The 23071-nt window shown below is 34.8% G+C and overlaps 1 protein-coding gene across 1 annotated transcript in view; it reads right to left on the bottom strand.

Annotated features, from left to right (window-relative positions):
• Positions 1–23071, bottom strand: part of TMEM131 (transmembrane protein 131) — an 87143-nt gene that overhangs the window by 21217 nt on the left and 42855 nt on the right. Inside the window, exons 8-26 of the mRNA XM_015850938.2 lie at positions 22136–22216; positions 19682–19832; positions 19538–19594; positions 18497–18558; positions 13743–13851; positions 12116–12224; positions 11125–11278; positions 10853–11023; positions 10413–10523; positions 10185–10319; positions 9541–9645; positions 9022–9108; positions 3983–4135; positions 3761–3836; positions 3544–3661; positions 2155–2293; positions 1950–2059; positions 1520–1586; positions 405–556 (exon numbers count right to left, since the gene is read on the bottom strand). Coding sequence (XP_015706424.1) covers positions 405–556; positions 1520–1586; positions 1950–2059; positions 2155–2293; positions 3544–3661; positions 3761–3836; positions 3983–4135; positions 9022–9108; positions 9541–9645; positions 10185–10319; positions 10413–10523; positions 10853–11023; positions 11125–11278; positions 12116–12224; positions 13743–13851; positions 18497–18558; positions 19538–19594; positions 19682–19832; positions 22136–22216 — 2147 coding nt within the window. The remainder of the gene's footprint in view (positions 1–404; positions 557–1519; positions 1587–1949; positions 2060–2154; positions 2294–3543; positions 3662–3760; positions 3837–3982; positions 4136–9021; positions 9109–9540; positions 9646–10184; positions 10320–10412; positions 10524–10852; positions 11024–11124; positions 11279–12115; positions 12225–13742; positions 13852–18496; positions 18559–19537; positions 19595–19681; positions 19833–22135; positions 22217–23071) is intronic.

The following is a 23071-nucleotide window of genomic DNA, read 5'->3' as shown; positions in this document are numbered from 1 at the left end:
AGATATAGTTTATATTTCATCATCATATTAATGTATCACATGACAGAAAAAGTAAATATTTATGCATGCAGAGCTCTTTACAGGCATGACTGAAATAGCAGCTTTATCTTAGAAATGGTATGTGTAACTAGATACCCTACATTCAAAGCAGTACAGTGTGTATTTAAGGGAATAAGTCCAAGTATATGGATTATATACTTATATTAGCAAATATGTACTGAATACTGCTTAACTACTGTAAAACAGATTTATCTTAAAAGTTAATTGTGGTTTCTTCTGACATATGATTCGGTAATTACCCTTGTAAAAGTGATTTTCTGACAGACAGCAAGCATAACCATATACATAAATAGAGACACATCAGCAATTCAAACTCATTTCAGAAATATCTACCTGTACCGTACCTGATAACAATTAACGATGAAACAGTTTTGTTAAGAACTGGAGAGAATTTTACTTTGACTGACTTTCTTTCCCCAGGTTTTAACATTAGGCTTAGAACTGAATGACGAGCCAGGTTTTTTGTAAGTCCAGCAGTGCTCTGCAGTGGTTGGACCTTAACAGAACAAGGAAAACAAAGCAATACTTTCAAAAATAGCAACTTTTAACATACATTTCATAGAACAGAAACTGGTAAACTGCTTGCATTACAGAAAAGCTTCCTACAAGAACAAATTAACAGCATGTTTCATTGGGTTGTTTTAGCCAGAAACAGTCTTCTAGCACAATAAATTCCCTATTTATAAGTTAATCATCTGACAATCAGAAGAAACACAGCAAGATAGAACAAAGCTAAGCTATGCACATGAGGACTTATAAAGCTCTAATACAAAAAGGAATTCTTAAGTTTTTAATTGTATATCATTAACACTAAATTAGCATTATGCAGCTTTTTCTACCACTACAGAAACATGTATATACTGGTTTTCCAGAGTAAAGAAGGAAAAGGGGGGAGAAAAAAAACAAACTTAAAATAGAAGGCCTATTGGAGAAAAGTGTATTTTGTCTAGTTTCCCTTTAGATGCAATGCAAGCATCAAATTGCTAATCTAAAACTAATTGTAAATGGAGGGAAAGTGTGTATATATATATATTGGATGTGAAAAGGAAGTGATCAGAATGTCATGTGCTCTATCTGAAAACATGCATAGTTATGCCTGTACACAAAACTTACCAAAAAGGTTTAAAGTAAAGATCAAAGCAATGGAAAATTCAGTACTTTGCTAACTTTAGAGCTACAAACCACAACACTGATAAAGCAATCCTCAGTATCAGCAAGAGAATGAATAAAAATGCATCAATAGTTTTTCTGCAACTTCTGCATTTCTATCGTAACATAAATATATAGTGAAAAATTAAAATGTAACTGTTGAAATTTAAAATACTTTCCTACCTCCCTGGTATTATCCAACAGAAGCATCACATTTTTTTGAACCCTAATCCCTAAAACGTAATACTTGCATGACTGAACTCTTCTTCAATACTAAAACTGTATCTAAAGAATGCAATGAAATACTTACACAATTTCTGAAGACCTGGAATTCTAGAGTCCTCAGACTGAAATCCATTGGCTTACTCAAATTAAACCTGGAACAAACACAGACTGTATTTTCCCCTCTGTTCATGGACTATTTGCACTTATTGCAGACTTCAGCACAAGTCAAGAACTTAGAGAAGGACTCAAACAACACACAGCTGAGAGGATCACTTTGCTCTCCTCATATTATTTTTTTCCCTCATTACTTTAAGTTTAGGAAAAAAGTAGTATAAATTCTGCATCAATTCAGTCGTATGTTCAACCCTAACTAGTTTAGATTCAGTTCCCAGCTGGGCTATAATTCAAGTTCTAGAAATGGACAACGATAACTACCAAGACAGCGTGTGCAATTTTTGTAACATGCATTTTGCTGGAGAATGAAAATGCCCAATATACTTTAAAACAACACTTACCGTTCTAGCATTTTATCAGCAAATGTAGATGGGTTAGAATACAGGGCTACAGGAAGGAACTGAACATACACGGGAACATCAGCTGGATTTTCTAGAAAAATTTCTTCTTCCTAATCAGAGATACAATGTTTGCAAAGTTCACATTTGGTTAATTTTAACTAGAAAAAGCTATTAAAATTACAGTCTCTGAAACAAAATAACTCACTGATGAACTGTTAGTATTGGTGAGCGGGAATCTCAACTGGCGTGGTGAGCTAAGTATGGAAGGCCAGGCCATTTCTGCAGTAACTGTCAACTGAACATCCTTCTGAAGATCTGTGTCCACTTCAAATATTGCATTCAGCCTGTAAAAAGATAATTATAGATATTACTTTAGAGGAGCAAAGTGGCAAAAGCCTGGATTAAAAACAATCCTGCAAAATGCAGAGTGCTTAGAAGCACCCTGAAAACAGCATTAGGTTGAAAAGATGTGTGTTATGTTTAATTTATTTAAACAATACCCACCTACCACCACGGAGATCTGCCTTTATTTACCACTAACAGAAAATGCAACAGAAACCACCCAAAACATGCTCCAGGAGACCAAGTGAAAACTTCAAAATGAATTTACTACTTAAATATTGTTATTAACATCCATCCATTCTCTAGATTCTATTAGAGGATATTTAAGGATAAGGTAACCATAAAATAAAATAGGACTTTTGGACTGTATCACCAGTCTTTCAGTATTTCTATTAAAATCACTGTTCTTGGGACACGGAGACAACTTCTACTGTCTTGATAGAAAGTACCTACCTCTTATTATTGTAGAAATAAATTTTGAGAATCTGATCAAGATTCATTAAACAAAAATAACCTCACAAAGATTGTAAAAGTCTGAGAGAGATTATATAATGCTGCAATTCTGAGATTATTGTAATTTTTATTAACTATGACAATTTGCAGAAGTATGAACAGTAAAAAGGAAAACCGTCACTCCTAATACAGTCCATTTCTAATACGACATCCAGATATCCACTATGACAAAAACATATTGTGCATCCATCAAACTACTGTACAAGCAATATATTGAAAATCCGATATATATTAGGTGTGATGCATACAGTGGAGTATGTTCCCATACTCACAATAATAAATCTAAATGAAATCTGAAATTAGGTCACATTATTTCTTCCATAAGTGAATGAAGTTCTTCGCTATTAGCCAAACTGTACAACAGAAAACCTTAAGAAAGCCTAAAGGAAAAATAAGCTTACTATGTTAGAAGATATTAAGCAGGGATACTTTGTACAGTATAACCTGCTTTAGAAAAGATTTGCAGAACAGAGACCGTCCTGCTCTTGCCATCCTTTATGGAACTGAACTATGCTCCAAGTCAATAGTAATCACTATGGTTTCAACTGACTTGAAGAATTTGTTATTAGTGGTAGTATTTTTAGCTTATTAAACTTTCTCTTTCAAGGTTTTGCAGAGAGCACTGAGTAGCTGTTTTTTTTTGCTCTCTCTCAAAAAGCACTACAACATATCCAAAAAAGTCTGTACTTTATAATATCACATTCATAGGCTGAAGAAGTAACAGGCATGGAACACTTACCTATGGCTTGAGTTCTCTTTTATTTCTGTCCATGCTTTGAATAAGTTCTCATGCAAATCCCAGTCAGAATCCCACATATCTTCCTGCATTGCTATGCTGTGCTGAACTTTAGATTCCGCTTTAAAAAATATAATGTATTTTTAAATCTTGTGTAAAATCACTGCTTAAGGTGAAAACAATTACTTATAATTTTCATTAAAAAGAGATAGTTACTTACATTTAGATAGAAAAGGCAATCCTACATAACAATGATCCCCACATTGTAAACCAGGATCAAAATAAATATTTGCAATCTGCAAAACAGTAAGAACAGACCAAATGAGGAATTGCACAGTAAATGCAATGACCAAAGAAAGAAGGAAGACTTCTTATGACCACACTCATATATGCAATAAAACAGTAAGAACACAACAATTTGTAGACGTAGGCAAAAACAAACCTTTGATTTCTTTCCTGACTCCAAATCTTCTTTATTACTTCTCAGTCTCTTATAATAAAACCTTACATCTTCAGACAGGGAACGTATGTGCTGTATTTTCACTTTCTGAGAAAAGGAGTTCATAATGTTCAGGCTCTGGTGAACCACTTTCCCCTTAAGGAAAAAAAAAAAAAGAAAAAAGAAAAAAAAAAAAGGTGAAAAATGGTGCAATTTCCCTACCACATGAACTTACTTACTTACGCAGACTGGCAAAAAGGGTACAGCAGAGCTGAAATATTAAACCGAGATTTTAATAATGCTCTCTTGATAAATGCCTTTTTTTTTGTTTTTTAAACACTTCAATGTAGGTTTCCATGAATTTGATTTCTTCCTCCATCCATTTCTAAACATGGTTTGTCTCTCTTTCAAAAGAAACACACTTTAAGGTTTTTGGAGAGCTTAGACATTTCTGCTTAGTTGAATAATGTTTTAAGAGAGCCAGAGGAGGAAAGGCAAGAGAAAGCTTTGGTTTTATCAGCCTCTAAATAGAAAAGAAACAATCTTTTTGTAACAAACTCAGAAAATAGTTACAACTGTTTAGAAATTATCTTAAAGGAGCACTTGAGTGAAGCTGCAGATTATCAACACACCAGGTGACAGAGAACTTTTTACAACGCAAGTATAATCCTCCCTTCCCCATGAAATGAAGGCACCAGGCAATCAAACTACCTTGTAAAAACTATGAAGAAAATGCTAAGTTGAAAAGAAAACAGTGTGATTCCTCCCCCCCATCACACTTTCATTTTGCATTTCATCTTTTAGGTAAAGAACATACAGTTTAATTATGTGCAACAACCAAAATGGCTGCAGTACTGAAGCCCTCCCTCTCCCCTGCAGCCCCCCTTTTAAAGCTCAATCCAGTTTGATCTTGCTTATAAAGCAATGATTCCGTAGGCATGACTTTCATCCTTATTTCAACACCCAGGCCTGATAAGGATGTGGCAAACAATAAATGAAAAGAAGTGAAAGGCCAGACAGGATTAGTGACAAGATTTAAGATCTATGTAAGAGATAAATGCAAGCAAATTTAAATGCCTAGGACATCTTCTAACAAAAAGGTTTTAATGTTCCCCTTAAATCACAAGTGGAGAGATGAACTTTGTAGGCTTAAAATGTAACTACAGCCTCGGGAAACAGTCACTTAGTAAAACAGTCCCTGAAAGAAACTGCAAGAGTAATTCTGTAAATAGAACAGTACTGTTAAACTGAACAGGAAGTAGAAACGATCATCTCTGCTTCACCTGCAAAAAGCTGATTAACCAGCCTTCACCATTTGGGCAAGATAAAGGTTCACTAAACTCTGCAAAACAAATGAAAGGTATTTTAGTAAGATCCCTATGTAGCTTTAAAAGTAAAGAGTAGATAAAGGGAAGAAGGCTACCACTCACTGTAAAGATTTTTTTAAAAAATGGGCTAAAAAGACATTTAGCATAGTTTCTTAAAAAAGCTTCATTTGGGGTAGGAAGGACACGTGGCACTGTAAGCTAACAGTGCAATTACAAATTACAAGTCAGTACAGAGAAGGTTCTGTGTCAAGACAGTGACCATCAGAATGCCTGTATGCACCATTAGTGTATTGCAGACAGAATACCAGCAATGAGACTTAGGTGCAAATACACTAAAATTACAGACAGCACTGGGAACTGGGCAGCTGTAGAATTACACCCTAGGTATGAAATGAAAAACAAGCATTACTAAAATTGTAGTGCCTAGTTATTCCTGGATTTTATAGCAGTCAGATTTCTCTACTGTAAACTGGAACAAGTAGAACTAATGCTATTTTAGGTTTATTCTCTTAAGTAATGGAAGCATTACCAAACAACTATATACAAAATCGTGAATTCAGTAATCACAAGTTTAGTTTGATATTAAACCAAGAAAAAAAGAAAAACAAGTCTGCTTTCACTGTTTTCAAATATCAAAAGAGCTACGTGTTCAATGAAGAACTGCTGAAGTCAACTGCTCCAAGAAGCAAGAGGTTTGAACACAAGGCAGTCTAGAATTCTGTCTAAATTGATCATGCTCTCTAAATTCATACTCCCAATTAAGATACAGTAGCTCAAGAGTCTTCTGAATTAATTAACACATGAGAAAAAAATTCCTCGAGAAAAACATGAAGCCACTAAAAACTACAGCAGTCTTGGGATGAAGGAAAATGATGGACCTCTTAGAAGTTGAGAAATGCAGGTGCTAACAAAAACATCTTCCAAAACAAAGAAAACATAAACATCACCAAAGTCAAGGTGATGAAGAATGCAGGACTATACCGAGATGCACCCAGAAGCTTAGATATTAGTTAGAAGAATAGTCGAATTTTAAAAATTGCTCCTTTATGGCTCAAAATTTAACAAATTGAGGTTTTACTGAGGTATGAAAGAGGGACAATGACCTTAACAGGAAATAGGAGATATAAACTAGGATATAGAACAGAAATTGCTTTATACTTAAGCAAAAGAAAAGGAAACGAACCATTAAGTTTTTGTTTATTGAAGACTTATGGAGCACTTCATGGATGAAGTTAAAGATATAGTAGTCAGTGCAATAAATATACTGATAATGGTAAAGCCGTGAAGTAAAATAGGAAACAGATCCTAAAGATAGAAAATAACAAAAGAACCATGCAACTTCAGGAGCGACAATTTGACCTTGAGAGTAACAAGACTTCAGAAAAAAACTGTGAAGGAAAGTAAAGGGAGATGGAATGGATCATGAGACAAACAGGGCAGTGATTTGCTAAAGTCCTGTTGACTGGCCTGTTCTCCTCTGCTGAATCCTACTGCATTATTTAAATCAAAAAATGCCTGTCATTTATCTACCGGACATAAGGTAAAGCACTTGATAAAAGTGCCAGTGAAAAATACTATTTAAGCCTACACAAACTGTAAAATCAGCAGAAGTTATTAAGCAGCTATTGCAAGATGAGGAGAGAACAGACGGTGCTCTAAGAATGAAAAAAAAAAAATAAAAAATCAGGGTGAAATAATTAGTACACAGTTTACTGAAGATTGGTCTAGGAATAAAGATTCCTAGAATACTCGTTGCTTTGGTACCAAAAAGTATAAAAAGAGACAAGTTTGAACCTGCAAAGTTAAGAGGCACTTCTGAAAGTGAAGATCAATATGCCATACAGATTGACCTGTGGATCTTCAGTAGAGAAAATAGTCTGAACTCAATAATAGCCAAGTTAAGATTGTGAATTTAGGATCTAGTCAGAACTTTATTTTAAGGGCTCAATCCTCCCTGTTTCAAAAGGCAAAGCAGGCAGAGAGGATGACGGTCTGTATACGGCTATTGATCCCACAACATGTTAAGACTAGACAGGACAGATAAGGAAACAAAATCATTTCCACCAACATGTATAACATGAAAGTTACAAGGAATAACTGTGGACTGAAAAATGTAGGAATATTTGCAGCCATCATAACTACAGCCCTGGAATAACTTCTTAGCAGGAAGAAGGAAGATGAGTAATTAACATCAGATAAAAGAAACAGTAATAATAAATAATGAAGTAAAAATTCAATAATGTAAAAATGCTCAGGCCCCCAAAGAATTAAAAAGTAGGCCGGAAGAAATCTAGACCCTTATCCCACTAACTGAAGTTGGAGAAAAGAAACTTGGCTACCAAGTACAATGCTGTGACAGAGTGGTTACAGACAGAAGGCAGCTCTGAAATACTGTGTCTAAGCTAAACTAAGCACAAAACAGAACATGTTCACGTAGACAGGTCACATAAGTGACAAGAGATGCTTGCCAAATAAGCACCAAGCCACACATTGCCTCAAGTGTTTGTATAGAATAGATGTGCCCAGTCTGTTCAGGAAGGTGTTTTTGTTTTTTTTTTTAATAAGACACTGATGGCAAACCAACCTGCAAAAAACAACCCACCAGTGACAGTTTACTGGAAGGTGTTACAAAGACAATTCAGATACATAAAGCACTCAGATCCAGGACGTCCATCTCTAGGAAGGACACTATTTTGTTATTCTACCATGACACACACTCAAGGCAAGTACTTCTTAAAACTTTTCCCAAACCTGCGCAGTAATCACGAGTAAAAACACTGGAAAACTGCTCCCTTTTTGGACAGCAGCTTTTTCAAAATACACAGAAGATAATTTTTATCTTTTCAGAAAATTGCCATAGTAGTATTTCTATCCTGTCATCTTCGTCTCTCTTTTTCTATCCTTTTTTCTTTCAGTCTGCCATTTCTCTCTTGACGATCTTCCATTATGTTCCATACTCATCAGATTCACATGAATCTCAGACTTTGACGAAAAACCAATTACAAAGTCAATATGCCTTGACTGCCCGAGCTTCCATGGCCACGCGGAATGTCAGTTAAGAAAATAAAAGTACCATCCAGTCAGTAGACTGGTGCATAAGCTGCCTTCAGCCATCACCGAATAAACACTACTGCAGAAGTCAGAAAGAAAACAACCTTAACATATTTTTGCAGGGAACTGCAGACTCCCACAGCTCCCTTGCTTTCCTGTTCTTGTACTCCACCATATACCCTCAAAAATGATCTACTTGCAGTGTGGAAATAATACAACATTGCTTCATAGAGATCAAAACCATGTATACTGAAGCTCCAGTTCATTAGCTGACTTCACAGTCTTTGGCTTTATACATTAAAAATTCGAAAAATACACTTGTGCAATGACATCTGTCTTACTCCTGGTGCTAATGTATGTGAATTGGTAATTACTTTGAAAATGCAGTTACATTACAATGCAGCTGCAAATAATCATGTTTAGGATCATCACATCACTTTTCAAAGATCCTATGTAAGTGGGCAGCAGAGGATAAATAAAGATAAGCCATGCTAGGGACATGTGAGGAAAAATGATGACAAACGAAATAACACAAAGAAATTATCTCTCCATCTCCAACATCACAATTACTACATCACAATTTAAGGAAAGGTTTATCTTGAACATGATGGGTGAATAAAAAGCAGCACAAAGAAGTTTAATGGTGTGACCTGGCTATCTTACCGGAAAAGAAGGAGGAAGAAATACGTGTTTTGGGGAGCAAGTCAGTGAGCCTACAGCAATCACTGCCTTCACTGGTATAGTTAAAATCTGAAAGAAAGAACAAAAGAGTTAAGGAAAAAATGTTATTTCCAGCTTTCAAACATATCTTCTGCTTTTATTTGCATAGATTAATAAAAACCTGAAATTCAACAATTAATGCAGCCAATTAATGTTTATATACACGTTTAAACTGTGCAACCATGAATTAAGATTTCAATGTGTCTTCATACTCAGTCACTCCCTACTGTCAGGAAGCAAATCACACTTAGCTTCTTTCTACATGGAATACAAAAACAAAGTTAAAATAAAAGCTTTGCAATGGGGCATTATATTGGTCTCTGCCTGTATAATTTGACCTCTACCTTTTCAACCTCAGCTTCTTAGTGACACTGCAATCTGTCCACTTCAGACTTCACAGTTAAAAATCAGAAAAAAAAAAACTCCACTTGGACAATACACATGAATATAAAATAAGTATACCTCATAGTCTGTTGTGATTTGCACAGCTCCATCATGAATTCCTTCAAGTTCTTTTGCTATTAGTTTTACTCTAAATACAGCATAATATCCTGATGTTAGTATCACCTGTAAATGGTAGGAAACAAAATTGTAATCCATTAAAAACAGAAAATAGATTTCACAAAGAAATACACTAAACAAGTCACTATTCCCTTAAAATCCCTAGAGGCATTCAAGGCCAGGCTGGATGTGGCTCTGGGCAGCCTGGCCTAGTGGCTGGAAACCCTTCTCACAGCAGGGGAGCTGAAGCTAGATGATCTTTAAGGTCCTTTTCAGCCCAACCCATTCTGTGATTCTATGATAAGCTACCTGAAGCAAAGGAATGGTAAAAATAAAAAATTCAAATGTAAGTAAACCAAGATTAAATATTTCTTGGAGATCAGTGTGTCTGAACTTCCTCTTTCGAAATCTAAACAACTGGAAAGCCATGCTACTACTCAGAATAGAACTAAAAAATAAGAGTACATATACTTTTTTGACAATCGTTGTCAATTTTTATTCTCCCTCCCCCATGCTAAAATTGATCTATACAAAAATACACATATTTGTCTTTTTTTCCCCCTCCTACATTTAGATTTAAGCAATAGATTCAAAGGGTTACTTACTGAAGACTGATCAGATGCACTAGCACTTTGTAGTTCGTGGTGGTTTGCAATTATTGTTGTTCTATTTCCCTTTTCAGTTGTTAGGAGTTCTATGGCCAAACCATCCCCTATAATATGCCAACTTTTTATAGCCAGCTTAAAAAGAAGAAAAAAGAAAAAAAAACTATTTCAGTAACAAGACTGATGTAAGATTTTTAAAAAGCAAACTAAAAATAAATCCATCCTTACCTCTATGGGATTGCTGTTGATGATGGCAAATAAAATGCTGCTAGCTTCTGCTGCACTCAGTATGCCAAAATCTATAAATCGTTCCTCCGTTTTTGGAGAAAGTACAAAGTACTAGAAAGATTAACAGAGGTATTTTAGCATAATTAAATATAAAATATACTCAAACTTTAAGCCTATTAACAAATAAGTCAAGTGCAGCAGTACTAAGATAATCTCAACAGTCTATCTATATTCTACATATAAATAACGGGAGCAAAAAAGAATTTTCCAGCAGTAACAACACCTGTTTAAGAAAAGAGCTGGTGAAGTGGGTGACATTATCCGTATTTGTAAGTCTGTTGAAATTAAGAAAGCTATACTCCCATAGAATCAGAATAAAGAAAGTCTTATGAAATCTGCTTCTAAGAAGAATGGAATAGCTAAAAAAGGGAAATACTTACATCTAAAAATCCCGTGTATGCTCGAACAGGTAGGTGAAATTTAGAAGCATTGGTGATAAGTAGAATATTGTTATCTATATGGACAGATGACGTGGAAGGCATAAAATAAAGTGTAAAAATATATCTGGATTCATTGGGTGGAATTAAGACAGGTTTGCTGAAGTTCTGGACCTAGATCAGTGAAGAATGAAGATCAAGTTACAATTTAATGAAATGCAGCGTGCTTAAACATTTTCTAAAAGGTAAAAATATTCCACTGAACTGAGGCTTACTTTAAACATTGGTTTTGCTTCTTCTGGTAACACAACATCATGTATAAGGACTGCAAAATTGAATGTGTTTGTTAGATAGATTGGTCTTTCCACAGAATCAGAAGCACCATCACGGATGTGAAAAAGTGTAGCAGCATGATCAAACCCTAAATACCTATGAAAAGAAAACAGTAAGAAAAAAATGAAGACTTTACTTATCTAATCATCTATTACACATACATTATACTTATATATATTTACTTTATACATATATATACACACACACGCATGTATTAGAATTCATTTAATCCATCAGCAAGAAATGTACACAGCAAATTGCATGCTAACACTGTAATAGTAGTACTACAGGAACATCGATTACTCAGTAATTCAAATGAAATAAGAAAACACATAACTCAGAATACTAGGAGGACTAAAATCAAATGTCCATGTATTAAGATAGACTGCAAATCATGTGCATTCCTTACTATCTAAATTATGAGTTTGCATCTCCAGAGTTCTGATGGGTAATGTTTTATTTAACTGCCTTTAACATACTGCCAATTCAGTTGATAAAGCAACACATTCCAATAATAATCCAATGTCAACTTAGCCAAATCTTGTGAATGAATGAAAAAAAAAAGAAGTACTGACATGACATCTTCCAAAATTTTGCTTAAAACCAAAAATATTTCCCTCTACTCTTGCTTCATATAGTGGGTGACAGAACTGGATATTTTTTCCAGCATCTCATCTGTAGTCTTCAGCTGCTCTGAGAAGTGACTCATGCAGGTCACTTTGAATCCAGCCTGTGCATTACTGAGACTACCTCATAAGCATAAAAAACAGAAAAGCTTTTATCAGTGATTGTAGTTCTAAATGATCTTGATTAAGAAAATACAGGTACCACTTCTTTATATCCCTTCCCTCACAAAAAAGGCTAGAGTTACCTTCCACACAAGCTTATTTTCAGCATTTTTTTTCCCTAAACATTGTTCAACAACACACTTACCCATCTAATACTTCTGCTTGATAGGGAATTTCAAGTTTGGAGTAGCTCTTCTCTTTTGCTTTAACAGTTATTTTCCCAGAAGACTGTGATGCCTTTTTTGCTTTTGATGCTATAAAAGAAAATACGTAGCTTGTTCAAGCAGACAAACACAAAAATCCATCAGGTTAGATTAGCATGAGTAGTACAAACAGATCTAGACCAGAGACTGTATCATGGAAGAAGAAAATGGATCTTACTGAACCTTCAATACACCAGTGACATAGAACAAGTCTTAGAAGATATACAAGTTCCTACCCCTTATGCCAGTTGATATGATTGAGTTATGTACTCTAGGAAAGCCCATTTGACAAATAAATGATTTAAACATGTCCAGAAGATAATTAAGGTGCTGGGTAAACATCTGAATTCCTCAGAAGTTTGAGTGTGTTAGGATCCTTATTTAAAACTACCACTCAAGAGGGACTCTGTGCCAAAAACACTGAAATAGAATCAGAATCCATGCAAGATCCAAAGATAAACAAGGGCCATGTGTCTGTCTATACATTCTCATACGACAATTCCTTCCAGCTTCAAAATCTGCACCTATTACCTCAGGTTGACAGAGTACAGCTATTTTAGAATGTAATATTTATGAGATAAGATATATTTCACTCATCTTACAAAGTCTAAAATGCTAATCAGCAAACAAAATCCTTTCATCTCTATCCATACAAACTGTAAAATTATGCCTACCTGAATACTGAATCTACAAGACTCCATCTTGAAGCAATTCAAGATGAGAGACTTACAGTACCATCTAGTATCATAAAGCAGTAAGATCTGAATAGGTCAACAGCAGTCTGATAGCTAATTACAATCTAATACAAATGGAGGTAACATTTCTATAAAAGGTCGGCATTATATTTACAGTCACACCATGTAGGAAGGAAATGAACCAGCACTTTTTTCATAAAGATATAAATGAAAGTCAGTATGAGCGTACATAACATATGTTCATAGGAAAGGTTACAGTGAAAGCTTTGCCACTCTCACCTGCCTTTCTCTATAAGATGAATTCAAGATAAAAGAAAACAAGCTAGCATTCACACTAAGATTCTCAAGTGCAAGACAGAGCCGTATTTCAGTGGGTATTCCAACACAAAATATTCTGGGGGAAAATAGTATCTTAGAGTCTTCTTTAAACTTCAGAAAGCCCCAAGGGTATTCCCAAGGGATATACTCTAATTTGCATCATTGTGATGAACATGCCCTGGTTTGCTAAGGATTTCTTGAAAGCAAACACCTTTTTAGGCTAATACTACCTTCTAACCAATGACTCAAAATGCCACTTATGTTTACAATAGAATCTGATGTTCAGTTTTTATATTTACACACATAAGATTGTTTAAGAATCCCTTCTCACTATTAGTGTATCAGTCCAAGTCACTGGCTAGTTGTAACTTTAGAAAAGACCCTTCTGAAATACACAAACTCAGCAGAAATATTAGGCCCTTCCAAGTAATTCCACTCCCTCCTCAAAGCGTCAAGCATCAGTTTGTTAAGAGACTTCTAAGAAAACAATTCATGAAGATTCAGCAAGTGATATGACGCACTGGACAAGTTTTAAGGAGAGAGGTGATGTACTTACCATCAAAGCTAATACTTGCAACTTTGGTATATTTACTTTCAGAGGCTTTCAACGTAACAGGTTTGAAATGTACTGTTATTGCTTCATTCTGCGGTGTTGGTCTCACACTCTGCAAACAGAATCAAAATATAAAGCACTCGTAAGTTCATCATTGTTAACACACTGCATAACCTTCAAGCATCTTTCAAAGTGATACAGCTGCAACTAGTTGTCATTGAATTTGTATAGATCTATCTTCCCTATATCAGAACAGTATTACTACAATATTTTTCAAGTCCTGCAAACTACTCAATAAGCAGCAAAGCAGACAATAGGGAGTTTCCCTTGAAAACAGAGAGAAGAGACAGCATAGCCAAGAACACGTAAAAGAAACAGAAAGCAATTATTATTTTTTGTACATTAAGAATTAATTTTATTCTTTATGTCACAAGGTTACAATAGCTACAGCCTATTTGTTTCTGGTTCACTTGTTGACAAAGCTGTTAGATGACTTGTGTAATTAATGGCAACACACACATCCACCTTGTCTCTGATCTCATGTTAAGTCTGCAAAACTGCCATAGGGATTAAAAAAAAAAAAAAGAAAAATCAGTTTAAAGAACAGGTCTGTAAATCTGAGATGATAGTCATTTTGTAGTGACATTTTATAGTAGCACCTTTTTGATCTGACAATTACTGTTTCTAATTACACAGAAAAGGTAAATTGGATATTACCAGAATAGCAATTCTGCTGATTGTTAGCCACAGGTAATTTGAAGATATATTCATTGTTATGCAGCAGAATTACAGATGGTAAGTATCAATACCTGAAGTGTTAGAGACTGCTAGCACAAACTATTTAAGTTTCATGTACAGAAACGGGGCTTGGAGCACTTAAATGCTTCTGTTCTTATTTTGCTTAAAATTGGGATGGCTGCCATGATTCCTCCTCCCCAGCTGTCTTCTGCTGTAAAAACAGTTCAGCTGCTCATATAGCAGCTGCTAAGCTGCCGTAAATTACAAGACACTGCACTAAGAATACTGAAATGAGTGCTGGTTTACCTTATGCTAGGCTACAGAGGTTTAGCACCTGCTTCATAAGCAGTTGAGACTTTCTTCATCAGAGTGGAATAAGGCAAGCAAACAGTGCTACACACCAGTTAACAATTCTTCAAAGCTAAGCTGTTCTTGATTGTAAATGAAAGTCTTAAAATTCTGCATACATAACTAAGTTCTGGAAAGTTACATAACTAATGTACAACCCTCAAAGGAAACAAGCAGCATTGCTCACGTAACTAATGAATAATCTGTTAGCTCAACTGGAAGATTCTTGATAGTGGACTTAGAGCACTGACCTTTGTCAAACACCTGCATACACATGGTGCAGATATTTGATACCTTTACTCGTGAGTTGATTTATAAATATCACAATCTCTTTCTAATGGGATCCATATTACAAAACTGAGATCTCAAGGTATCGTTTAAAAGTCCCTTAAAGCAGGCAGAACAAAAGCTACAGTTAAGTTCATAACTTCTGCATGGTAGAACAGAATCACTTCTAGCAGCTCTTTCCACATAAAAAGCTGGTTTTGAGTTATTAAGAGTTTGAAATGATGCTGATTTCATTCAGGTCATCAACAGAAAATATTCAAAAGGACAACCTGGTGTCAGAAAAATACAGTTTTCAGAGATGAATTACTTAAACCTACAAGTGTAACAAATCTACATGGATTTGTTCAAAACATCTACACATAAATTTGGTTAAATAAGGAATTTTAAAAAACAAACAAAAAATCAATGTTAAACTCTATCAGTCACATTTCTCTTGCTGTTTGATTGGTTGCTATAAAAGGAAATATAACATTAAGATGATTACTGGAAACAAAATTCCCTAGGAATTCTTTTAACCATGTTTTCCTCAAATTTTAACCCATTTCATATAAAGCCCAAGCAAAACTTGTTTCCTGAGATGTGCCTTATGAATCACCAAATATGGGCCCCTCAACAGCAGGTCATAACAAACCACATGCAAAACGAGTTCCACTGAGAATCTAACACCACCAATTTTCTCAGAAAAATCCCCGTCAGCAACTTCTGCGGGAAAGAGGAATTTCAAATAGTGCATTTTATTTACATATGAATTTCCTATGGAAGGGCCTCAGCCAAGCTTCAAGATCTTGTAGTATATGGTTTAAGGACTCACAGACTATTCTAATAAGATGAAGAAGGTGTGTGATAAACTACTAGTGGATCTGAATATTTGAGGCAACTTTCATTATTTTCAGAGATGCATGCACTCAAAAATTGAGACTGAGAACATAACTCGGAAGTGATCTACTACTCAGGTTGATAAGGGCAAAAATCAGTGAAGTAATTGATCTATGACCAATGTAAGCACTTTCTCATACACTTATCATCAAATGGATAGGCCTAGATTCAATACATAGGTATCCTCAAGTTTCTTGTTCTTTATACATAGTATATGACCAGGACCTGAAACTTAAAATTATGACTTTGCTGTTAGCGATGAAATGGATTCAAGCTGCCTTAAGGAATCTTTCTTTTTTATTTATTTCTAGAGAGGGGAAAGTTAAAGAAGAACCATCTGACTTTATTAGACTTTTGACAACATGGTTTAATTGTTGCAGCACAACAGTTCATCTAGTCACAAAAAAAACATGATGCTCCCTAATGATGTAAAAAACCCTATAAAAATGTAAATAAGGAAGTTTTTGTAAAGCCTCTTAAAACTCAAAAAAGAAAGTCAAGTGACTCACTCTTATGTTCCTTAACCAAATTGCTGGACCACAGAATGACTAAGAACTTAAAAGCACAACTACAGCTCTGGCAGCACTGTTAGCAGTTTGTCATACACAGATGACCTGAAGATATTTAGTTCTTCCAGCAGCCAACTTAAATACATGCTAAATATAGCCCTGGCCTTTACTCCTGACATTAAGATTAAAGTTATGGCAGAGTTCTGCCTCACTGCTTTTAAACTCTAGTTCTAGAGGATCAGAAATCCATTTCTTCAGCTTCCTTAGAAATATATTAATCACTAGATTCTTTGCTGAAATCTTTACTCTTGTTTACCACTTTAAAACTGGCATAGCTACACAAATCCACAGTGTTTGAAACACTAGTAAGGTTATACAACTCACAAACTTCACTAATTGTCCTTTAATAAGAGCACTTGACTTGGACATGCTATATGTGACACTGAAAAATATATCATATTTAGGCTTAAATGAAGTAACTTTACCATGAAGGTAAGTTCCAGAGCCCTCCAGGATATCTAAATTCATTGCTTTGATACATTATAAAAGAATAATTCACCTGGAAAAATTCTGTCATGACTTGTAGAATGAGCAGATAATGCCTACGAGTAGTCTGTGGTCTATGGCCTACAGTCAGGAACACAGAGACAATAGCTTTTGAAAAAAGGGAAGATTATTTTTTTTCTGGAGAAGTATGAATTAGGTGCTAATTAATCTGATACTAGATATAATACTGGCAGTTTGAATATAAAGTTATTTACATTGTACTTGTGAAGTATGTCACACACCTTACAAACAACCTGGCAAGCCTAAGAATACGGGCATAACATGAAGGCAGACAGTTGAAAAATATCTAGTAAATGTACGAATCCTCTGATTGTAAGAATTATATACAGGTCTTTTTAGAGAGGGAGGAGAGAGAAAACTTCAATTAGAACATATTACCACACTCCATGGAAAGTGCTTTCTAGCATACAAAACCACAAGGGACCTTAAAATCATCTGCCCTCACTGAAATAATAAACATGACGACTTCCACAGATTAAATTCTCTTATACTATACTATTAACTTGTCTTGACTTGAGAACTATCCATGAATAATAACTTAGCCTCAGCATCCAGTATCCTGTCCTATGTTTTTATTAAACCTCTGCTCTTAAAGTATCATTCTCCACAGTTAAAGCTTTAACAACAAAATAATGCTTTCCAAGAGCTCAGTAAGAAACCTTTGCCAGTCCTTCAGTCACACTTTGGTTTCTTTTCAACACTTCAACGCTTTTTAAAATGCACTTGGACAATATGGACTACAAATACACACAAATGTGGAAAACAAGGAAGACATGAGGAAGAGAAGGAAGTGAGAAAAACAGTGAGCAAAGAAAAACCCCATAGGAAATTACACAGGAAAGAGGTAAGCATGAACCACAACAATACAGCAAAAATTCTGAAACAAATTCAGAATAATCCTAAAACTCAAATTCTGAAACTCTCTACACTTTATTTGCAGCTGTAGAAATCTCATGGGAAAGGACTCTTGAGTGTTCTCAGGCCTTTTTCTTATTCAAGATACAAATGAGACAGACTCAAGAAAACAAGGGCCACTTTACAGTCTCTTTCTAAAAGCTACTCTCTGCTCATCTCATGAGACTACATTGGAACATCACTTCATATGCTTTAAGGGACTCTGATATAGACAAACAACCCCACAGAACCTTAATCTCTCATATGCTAAACAGGAATTATAAGTAGAAAAGCTTAGGGACCCTAAGATATTGTAGACATAATATAGATATTGAAATATCTGGTGAAAGAAGGCTGTGAAACACATTAATTTTACCATGCGTATACATGATTTCTTAATAGTAAGTCATATTTTAAGTCATCTGTCATCTAGCTTCTATTTCTGAACACTGCATGGTGAAGCTGGAAATGATAAATTATCATGTAATGAAGTAAATCCAGGTAGAAAGTTTCAAATTGAAAGGAAATAAAACTTACTGTAATTGGCACATCTTTTGTTCCTGAATTTAATAAATGCAGATTTAAAATTTTTGGCAGATCTGTTAAAGAACAAAAAACACACCTGACTATTAGGCTACATTAATATGAAAACCTTATACAAAGTTACCTGTGCTGGCTAGTTTCACATAAACCCACTGTTGTTTAGCATTAAAGAGTTGCATTAACTCGGTAGTACAGCCAAAGTAGCTAGGATCAGGAACATAACATTTTAAACTTCATTTTTGTATAGCAGTAAGTACTACATGCTTCAGTTAACTACATTTATTTGTAACACATTAAGAAATGCACCAGCTAACAATAGTAAAATGTATTATTTTAGCCAGATGGACTAGCAGAGACAACCCTATTTGGTAATCTTATGTGTTAGCTATGTTACATGGAAAAGTACTTCAGAAGCTATTGCTTTAATTGAGTGGTTTTTTTGTTTGTTGGTTTAAAGATGATATATATGGACTGATTCTTTAATACTGATAAGTCCTTTTACAGTTTGAAAAGATACCTTCAGTTTTATTACTTTCTGTCAAGCATAAAAAATCTTTTTGATCTCATTACAGAATACTAATTTATAATGCAAAATATATGGCACAAATGTATAAATTGCACTTTTAAAAAAGAAGAAATTATAAACAACTTAACCAAAGTTTGCATACTCCTGCTACTTCTTGTGTATGAAAGATACTAAAGCTTTGTAGCTCTAAAGCAATCTTTCCCTAAAAATAATGAAGTAAACCAACAGCGGTTTTCAGGCTAAACCACGTGCAACTAAGTTTTAAAGCTCTTGTCAGTACTTGACTTATAACTAGATATGGAAAATACTGTTTGCTCAAGTTCGCAAACTCAAGTTTACTTGAAGGCAAACACATTTGTGCATAGTAGCAATGCACTGTTTTCCTATTTTTGAAACTCTGTCCCTTAAATTAAAAACAAAAATCATAATCTCACAGTCTACCAAGAATAGCACAAAGGTAACCACTCTCGCCCCTTACAAATACTTTGAGATCTGAAGCACAGATTTACCTTGTGTTCGTAGCGTACCAAAATCCAGCATTTCTGTTGATGAATAGATTCCTGGTGCTTTAAGGGAAGAAAAAGAAACATTACCATTTTCTTACCGTACAAGTTCATTAAGCTAAATAATATCAAAAATGCTTTTCTACAAACCTGTTGTAACTTCTACCTCAACGGGGAGAATGATAAATTCTGTGTTGTCTGAGGCATTTGTTTTTATTCTAATGAATGCTGTGTGATTATCTGCTTCTCTTGAAGAAAAGCTGGCTCTCATCACTCCTTTTGTTTCGTAGGGAGGTATTTCCTAACAGAACATTAAAAGCACATCTGTGAGATTGTAGTAATTATAAAAGGAGCTGCTACAGCAAAAGCTACAATAGAAGTATCGATTATAATTGTATGATAAGAGAAAGAGCAGCAACGGAAGCAAGGCACAGCCTGCATATTTTTAAAGTTACCATTAAATTTCATTTGGATAGTTTTTCCCAACAAATATGACACTGATTAAAACTAGATATACAGAAGAGGGCTTTTATTACCCTCTTCAGTTTTATTTCTTAAAGCTGTGGTAAAAGCTTTAAGATTTTATCATTAATGATAAAAATGTTATTGAGTTCAGTAACATCAAATGCTATTTTTTATATATCCTAATTGTTTTTCCTCCAAAGCAGACACAAAGCACATACAGTTTCACACACATACACAAACGTCAAACCCATCTAGCTAAACACAGATTAAAACAGTGCAGAATTGCTGTTAGTCAGACTAACTACATTTGGAGAGTCTCTGATTTAAAATATGCAGAGAAGTCTAGCTTTCAAATTCTGCTCTCACTTCTTCACAAACCTAACAGAAACAAACTGCTTCATTGTCTCCAAGGATGCAGTTTGACTCTTCCATATGAGTAATCAGAGATCAACCAAAGTTTGTCTGGATCCCTGAAGTACCATAAAATAGTGATCATAAAAATGCTCCTGCGTATGTGGATTGCTTCATCCGATCATCAAAACATTTGACATCAATACCACTTGAGACAACAACAAACTATTTGACAGAATACATTCAAGTACCATAACCATGTTTCAAATCATTTATTCTGCTTTCTCTTCTGCTATATCTGCATGCCTCCACAAACTGGTTTCACTTCTACTTGTCTTACTGATTTGAAATGCCAATGGTTGTTTTAAATACAAGGAGATTAATGCGAAATACTATTAACCTAACTGCCCTTCTGTATAACTTTTGCATGCTTGTCATCAGGGCTTTAAAACTGGCAACCTGTCTTTGGAAAGCTGAATAGCTATTAGCTGAAGAAACAGAGCTAGAACTGAGGGAGACATTTAAAAATCTTTTATGCATTTTTTGATGGTTCTAACCACACCAAACAGGTAAGTTGTTTATATGCCTACTAATGATTACAGAATTCAACAGTGTTCTTAAATTTTCTTTTGCTCATGAGGAAGAGGTTATCATTAGAAGCAATGCCATCTGAGTAGAACTGTGTCAAAATATTAGAACCTTCATTTCTTTTTTTAAATCTGATTTTATTCCTTATTTCCCGTTCCCACTATGTTTGCCCTTTCCTCTGATTTTTAAAATGCTTGCAATTTGTACTTCTGTTCCTTTGCAATATGTGTACCTAAAACAAAGTTACAGCCATTCTCAGACTTTCTCCAGAAAAGCCAGAAATTAATTATTGTGATTTTTCTTCTTGGCTTGGAAATACACTGGCTTTATTCATTGCAACAGATACAACAGCCAGCGGCTGTGATGATATTTGGACTAAGAGAAATTTTGAATCCCAGTGACTTTTAAGTCTCTCCCAGACAAAAACATATCAAAAAAAGCAGTAATATCTATCACAAAGGAAAACAGTTTTTGTATCTAGTTGGACATTACGACGAGGGCAATGTACAGCACAAAGCCAAAACTTCATCTTCTGAATGCTTCTAAAACTTATTTCCTGTGAAGATACCAGTATGTGTCACAAAGAACACTACAAATCAGATTTGATAGGCCAGACCAAGTGTCTATGTAACCCATTATTCTGTCACTGACTTAAGATATGTAGTGCAGGGCATGTATACTTTCCAGAACCATTTCTAGCCATTTTGAATCATGATCCAGAGATCTACTGCTGCTGGACACATTGCTGTTTTATAGTTCTCAATTTATTCTTCTTTCCCAAGTTCATTCAGCTGCTTTTTCAACTCACATAAACACTCACAGTGATTTGTAGGAAGGACTTGCTCAGTTAAAAAGGAAAAAGTTTTGTTTTATGATCCTCTCATAGGCTGAATCCAGCTTGTAAGGCATAAGAAGGACTACTCCGTCCTGAATGCTCCAGTGGGTGTGATTCATTTTCTCATTTCAAAAAGGAACAGTTAAATGGTGACAGTTTCTTGAAATTAAGCTCTTCTTTCAATTTTTAGTATCATACAGCTAATAGATCTTGTTATTGTTTCAGTTTATATGGAGTTCTTTTCACTGATTACAAGACAAACATTTGGTTAAAAAAAAAAACAAAACAACCACAATCCTAAAATCGTATCAGAATAAAAATTCTCTAAACATCTACAGTAGATGCTGCAAGACATTACTACTCACCCATAGCTTCTTTGTACCTCCTTGCTGACCTGTTGGAAGCTCTAAATGGAGATCACCTCCACTGGAATACATTTCTACTACCTGGACCGGACAAAAGGAAAACGTTAACACATCATTAAAGGGAGTCCCTTTCAGTTATCAGAAAATATAATGCGCAATGTAAGGGATCAGCAACTATTAGACCACTGCAGTCTCTTAACAAATTCACTTATAATTATGATAAAACTATTGGCTAGTGCATTGTGTTTTCTGTGGACTTTCAGTTTATGAATCATTAACCATTTGCCATTTCCCTATTGGGCTACTGATTTACTAGTTTGGTTATGTTCAGGTATCACTTCATTCATTAATCCTGCCTTGATGCAAGAACACTGCATCACTGTTACATATAAAGGTTCACAGTAAAAGCACCACTGATTTTGAGAAATTATAATACTACTATATTCTAAACACAGCCTAGAGACATGTTGATCTTATTTTATTCACATTTCATTGGTGGACATTTCTGGCTGTGCTTATAGGATCAAGGAAGCATTCGTCTCACTTTCTTCTTTCCTTACTGTTGATCAATAATGAAGCTCATCACTAATTAAAATCAGATTACCTCATGAAATATTTGGTTGACAACAACAACAACAAAAAATACTGCAAAATGAGCAGAAGGAAGCTAAGAGACATGCCTGGATTAAAAATGCAAAATCTATATTACTTCACGGGCTTCATTACCTTCCTTGATTATCAGTGAGGTGTAGTTCCCCATCTTGCATTAATTATGACATTTTAAAAATGGAAAATCCATAGTAAAACCTCAATTCAGCAAACTACAGAGATTTGTGAATATAATCTATAATTTCTAGAACAACCGATCAGCATTTAAACAGGAATGTAACTATGTAACATACAAAGCTTAGTGTCACATAGATTTACAGTTCAAAC

This window comes from Coturnix japonica, chromosome 1 (assembly GCF_001577835.2).
Source record: "Coturnix japonica isolate 7356 chromosome 1, Coturnix japonica 2.1, whole genome shotgun sequence".
NCBI classification, from domain to species: domain Eukaryota; kingdom Metazoa; phylum Chordata; class Aves; order Galliformes; family Phasianidae; genus Coturnix; species Coturnix japonica.
Note: the sequence above shows the minus strand (reverse complement) of the source record. Positions and strands in the feature narration are given on the sequence as shown.